Consider the following 6,000-nt stretch of genomic DNA (forward strand, 5'->3'; position numbering starts at 1 on the left):
TATATATTTACATTCTCCAACCACATCTATCTGGTTATATATTTACATTCTCCAACCACATCTATCTGGTTATATATTTACATTCTCCAACCACATCTATCAGGTTATATATTTACATTCTCCAACCACATCTATCTGGTTATATATTTACATTCTCCAACCACATCTATCTGGTTATATATTTACATTCTCCAACCACATCTATATGGTTATATATTTACATTCTCCAACCACATCTATCTGGTTATATATTCACCACAGGGTTACATTCTCCAACCACATCTATCTGGTCAGCCTGCAGTTCCACGTCCTGCTTGCGGCTGGGACTCGTGACCAGGCTTCCTGAGATCTCCACAGCACTCCCAAACGTCAGCAGTCTGGAGAAGAAGAAACAACCAGGAAAGAACAGAGAAGTGATAATCAAGCCAATGAAAAATACTCATGACAGGTATAGTAATATATCACATAACTACACAAGTCACTTTACCCTGAAGGGAAAGAGGGTGCTATGGGCCCTGGTCTAAAGTAGTACACTATACAGGGAAGAGGGTACTATGGGCCATGGTCTAAAGTAGTACACTATACAGGGAAGAGGGTACTATGGGCCCTGGTCTAAAGTAGTGCACCATACAGGGAAGAGGCCCTGGTCTAAAGTAGTACACTATACAGGGAAGAGGGTACTATGGGCCCTGGTCTAAAGTAGTGCACCATACAGGGAAGAGGGTACTATGGGCCCTGGTCTAAAGTAGTGCACCATACAGGGAAGAGGGTACTATGGGCCCTGGTCTAAAGTAGTGCACCATACAGGGAAGAGGGTGCTATAATAAAAGGTAGCCTACAGGTACGTCCTCACCTGTGGTTGAGCTCTGAGCTGGCCACTACCTGTAGAGACTGAAGGGAGCTCCCGTCATTCACATGGAGGAACAGATTCTCCTTCTGGGGTCTCACAGAGCGAACCCAGCCCTAGGATATCAGAGGGAACGTATATTACAGTACATTATAGACTTCTTCTGTCGAATTTTACCCCCTTTTTCTCCCCAATTTCATAGTATCCAATTATTAGTAGTTACTATCTTGTCTCATCGCTACAACTCCCGGGAGAGACGACGGTCGAAAGTCATGCGTCCTCCGAAACACAAACCAACCAAGCCGCACTGCTTCTTAACACAGCCCGCATCCAACTTCACTTGACTCATTTTCTATGAAGGCATCTTTACTTTTACTCAAGTATGACAACTGTGTTTAAAAAAAAAACATTTGAGTCATTTAGCAGACACTCTTATCCAGAGTGACTTACAGGATTCATCTTAAGATAGCTAGAGTTAGGTGGGACAACCACATATCACAGGCATAGAAAATACATTTCTTCACCGCAGGAGGGACAGGACATTACACTATACACTTTGACCAACTCGGTCCTGAGTGAAATAGCTAAATACAGTAATCTGTATTTAACCTTTCAGAAATGAAGTTGCAAATGTAATATTTGGAAATGACAGTAGCAGTGATGAACACTGAGCAGCAGAGCTCTGAGGGTCATTCATTCATTCACTTACTTCTCATTCATTCATTCACTTCTCATTCATTCACTTCTCATTCATTCATTTATGACCGTATTTGATTTAACCTTTAACAAGGCAGGTCAGTCGAGAAGAAATTCTTCATTTACAATGACGGTCTACAGTAGACACAATTACAATACCTGCACTTTGATTTTTGTTCCCACATCTAAATTTGAGATTGCCTCGCATATTCGGGTCTTTCTGGGCGTCTCCTGGCAGTAATATCGAAGGCTTTGCAACATTCCAAGAGCTGCTTCAGACAACCACAACCTATTAGCCGGCAACATTGTTACTATATGCCTCAAATAAATAGTTTAGTTACAGACGCTATATTATGCAATATGGAGCTACAATTACTAAAATGCAAAAGAGGTAGACGATTTCTTCATTATGACGGTTAAATTCAGTTTATAAAACACTGGTTGACATTCACGTTGTCCCGTGCATCCTGGTTGAAGATCACTTCCCGTTTGGGTCTCTGGCTATTGGTGCTCCTTCTTCTTCGTCTTCTTCTATGGGGTTGAACGGCGGTTGGCTATTGGTGCTCCTTCTTCTTTGTCTTCTTCTATGGGGTTGAACGGCGGTTGGCTATTGGTGCTCCTTCTTCTTCGTCTTCTTCTATGGGGTTTAACGTCGGTTGGTGCGATTCTGTGACATTTCTTTTCAACTAGACAATACGACTACGCTGAACCGTGTGGCACTGGTCCATAACCGGAGACGTGACCGGGAAAAAACGGCCCGTCTCTAATCTGCACCGTTTATGTTGTCAACAAGGCAGCATCACAGATTGAACAATGACACAGAGATTTCACCGGATTGTATAAACATGTTTTAAAGCATCCGCTTGGCATTTCCATTCACTAGCAAATATGGTCGTGAGAGAAAGCCAAGTGGCCGGCAGTTGGAGGAGATATAACGAGGTGGATTTTGATCGATATTCTTCAAATTTTCTCATCGATGAAACATTTGATCTCAATACAGTTTTCTGTTCACAAAACTAGAATATGTTACAAATAGAGTGGACCAAGTTTGGTAGGCTTTACCCCTAGACAACGTTTTTTTTTTTAATGTCGTTGATTAGGAGTGCATAGGCGAAATGAGTTATGGCACACGCGCTATTTACAGAGTAGGCGTTCCCTAACGGAAATATGCAACTGTGTGCTAGAACGGGCCAATAGAATCTCGCTAGCTCGTTTATGGCTCTGCCCACTTATGACTCATTTGTTTCCGTTTGAAACAACAGGCGGTGGTCTATCTTGGTTTATTTATACAAATCTTTGTCAGCATAGTGCATCGTCCAGAAACATACAATCCCTTTTCCGTCAAATATATGTTTGAATTTTTTCAAACTAGTTTCACTTTTGAAGACAATCACGTTTCCATGTGAAAACCGCGGGGTTTTCCTAAAGGTTTATTTATACACACACTTCTAACCATACTCATCGAGCTTAATTAGGTCACTGTTGTTTTGACCTCATGCCAAAGAGGCAGCCCGGGGCCTGTTGCACAAAACTAGGATAAGGGATTAAGCCAGGATATCTTGGTGATCCTGGCTCAATTGATCCGTAATCCGGTTGCACTAAAGATGGATAGGGGGCAGGAGGATATGTTATGGTATAAATTACCATGGAGATTTATTCTGTGGAGCTAGCCTGCTCCAGACCAGGCTAAATTCCAGGATCTATTTAATCTCATCCCTAATGTCAGTCAGCAGTCACCACAAATGGAAACCAATAGTTATTTCACTGCTCACTATACATTGTTATCACATATAACTAGACCCACTGTTATTATTTAAACATTTGTGATCATTAATTTCAATGATTTTGGATAAAAAATGATTTTTAGATGATGTTGCTATCATTAGATAATTTACAGTTTCCCATAGACTATAAGGCTATATATAAAATGATAGAATATTAGGGCCACAGAGGGGAAAAAAAAACACAAGTCATAATATTGTAACCAGTTGTTTTAAAGGAGGACAGTTGTTAAAATGACAGATGTGGGGCATTTCGTGAAATTGTACTTCAGTATGGTTTCATAAACAAAGACATGCTGATGTGCCAGAATATTAAGTATCACATTGTCATAAGTATCAAAACTGTAAAAACAATATGTAGCTTTTCTGCAGAAAGAACCAGCCTCATAAATTTATGACTTTATCCTTTTTCTTCAGTGTGGCCCTAGTACTCTGTCATATAAACAAATACACATTCCATATGAATATAAAAACACAATGTGTAACATTATGTTCCTTTATTGAATAAGGACAAAACAAAGCAGGTAAACCATCAGCTCCTTTCGAAACTGAAGTCACAGTGACTCTACAAGATGGAAAGCACAGAATCCAAGCATATTATACAAAGTGATACATACACATTCAAAGGTCTGTATATAACACACCCTGCATGTCTGCACACTAAAATAAATGCAGGACAAATCCATACACATCAACTGAACAGACAAATGAATGGATGCAGTAGCCTCCCTGCAGCCTTGTATTACACACAGTATACCGCACAAACATCATAAGAGGCCAAATTCGTCAAAAACGAACCCAAAAAACCCAAATTCCTCTGCCACCGCAGGACATATTTAACCAAAATTGAAAGCACACATACTAACTAAAATAATTCAACACATATTGGTCCCTCAGCAGCCGACCACTGTCGTCATCAGGGAAGATTGCCGGATTGTCCCAGTCCATGGCTGGTGGCACTCTGGGGGCCCTCTCCTTCCTCAGGCAGGCCACATTGTGGAGGACAGCACAAGCCACAGTAATATCACATGCCCTAACAGGGCTGACCCTTAATTTGTGAAGGCAGTGAAAGCGTGCCTTCAGGAGGCCAAAGGTCATTTCAACTCTGGCCCTGGCATGGGCATGGTTGTAGGCCTGCTGTGCTTCCTGGGGGTCTGTGAAAGGTGTCAGGAGAAAAGGCTGGCAGCCATACCCCTGTCTCCCAGCAACACACCAGAGAATTCACCTGTCAACACAAAATCTCATCATTACTACCTCATAAACACAGTGATATTCTTGACACAGCCATGATGGTTATAAATAGGGGTTGTGTGGCTTACCTTGTGATAGATTTCAGAGGCCCGAAAGATTCTGGAGTCATGGACTGAGCCAGGCCATTTTGCCACAACATTGCTGATCACACAGTCAGCATTGCAGACCATCTGAAATCATAAGATGAGGAATATTACACCAATCAATGCACATCACTGGCAATGCAGAGTGTTCGTCAATGGACAATATCAAAAAGTTATGTTCACCTGAACATTAATGCTGTGAAAGGATTTCCTATTCACAAAATCGGCCTCATGGGCACCTGAGGGGGCTTTTATCCTTATGTGTGTGCAGTCCACTGCACCAATGACATTGGGGAAACCTGTCACACAAAGTAATGAGTATCCTACTATGTGTTAACAGTTGTCCTGTAATTTGTAGATCCTCTTACCTGCAATCCTATAGAACTCCTCTTTGATGTCACAGAGTCTTCTGTGGCCAGGGAAGGAGATGAAGACATCTGCTAATGCTTTGATAGCCAGACACACACTCCTTATTGTGCGGCAAATTGTGGCCTTGTTCAGCTGTTCTGCATCCCCCACTGAGTACAGGAAGGCTCCACTAGCAAAAAGCGCAAGGCCACACAAACCATTTGCTCCACACTCAGTGCATGGCTCCGTGCAGTGCGGTGCTTAATCCTGGGACCCAGTAGTCTGCATAGATACCTGATGCCATCTGCAGAAAACCTGTATCTTTCATATAGATGGTCATCAGGGAAGGCCAGTGGGTCCAACCGGTCCCTGAAGACCCTTTCTCGCCTGAAGGCTCTCCTCAGCACAAGTGCTTCTTCATCCACCACATCTCGCACGAATGGGCATGCCATTGTCAGAGCAGAAAGGAACACACAATTTTGGGCCTTCATATAGGCTAGTGGCCACACCTGGTGCTGGGGGGCAAAAAGAGGGCGATGCCTTATAACGATGACTTGGTTGTACTGATTGCTGGGAAAATAAAAAAACCTTAGAAAGATGCCACCGTCCTGTGTGCTCACAATAAGAGCTCATATGTCATGGCTCACTTGACTTTACGAGAATATACCTAATTTTTATTTTGAGCTGTGTAATCTTCTTGGAGCTGGGGGAGGAAAGAAATAATGATTAATACATTTGTGTTACAGTTAGCATACAGTGTACATTGAAGGCATATCTCACCTCCCTCAAGTTTTTTTATTTCAAGGTCCAGTTTCCTAATTGTCCTCTTATTTCGAACTCCAGTGCAAGATTTTCCATCTTTTTCTTCTTGTACTGAATGTCTATGTCTGCCAGTTCTATTTGGCGCCGGAGGTGGTTGCCATACAACTTTCTGATAGCTTGTGAGCTCTGTGAACACAATACAATTAGCGCAGCTGGAATTTGGCAGGATGTG

At 42.2% G+C, this 6,000-nt stretch overlaps 1 protein-coding gene across 1 annotated transcript in view; it reads right to left on the minus strand.

The window, feature by feature from the left end:
• LOC121839128 (probable asparagine--tRNA ligase, mitochondrial) overlaps positions 1-2,141 on the minus strand; it is a 43,804-nt gene extending 41,663 nt beyond the window's left edge. The window contains 3 exon segments of the mRNA XM_042296547.1: positions 257-377; positions 854-963; positions 1,703-2,141. Coding sequence (XP_042152481.1) covers positions 257-377; positions 854-963; positions 1,703-1,849 — 378 coding nt within the window. The 5' untranslated portion in view covers positions 1,850-2,141.
• Between the last annotated feature and the right edge of the window lie 3,859 nt (positions 2,142-6,000).

This window comes from Oncorhynchus tshawytscha, linkage group LG13 (genome assembly GCF_018296145.1).
Source record: "Oncorhynchus tshawytscha isolate Ot180627B linkage group LG13, Otsh_v2.0, whole genome shotgun sequence".
In the NCBI taxonomy this organism is placed as follows: Eukaryota; Metazoa; Chordata; class Actinopteri; order Salmoniformes; family Salmonidae; genus Oncorhynchus; species Oncorhynchus tshawytscha.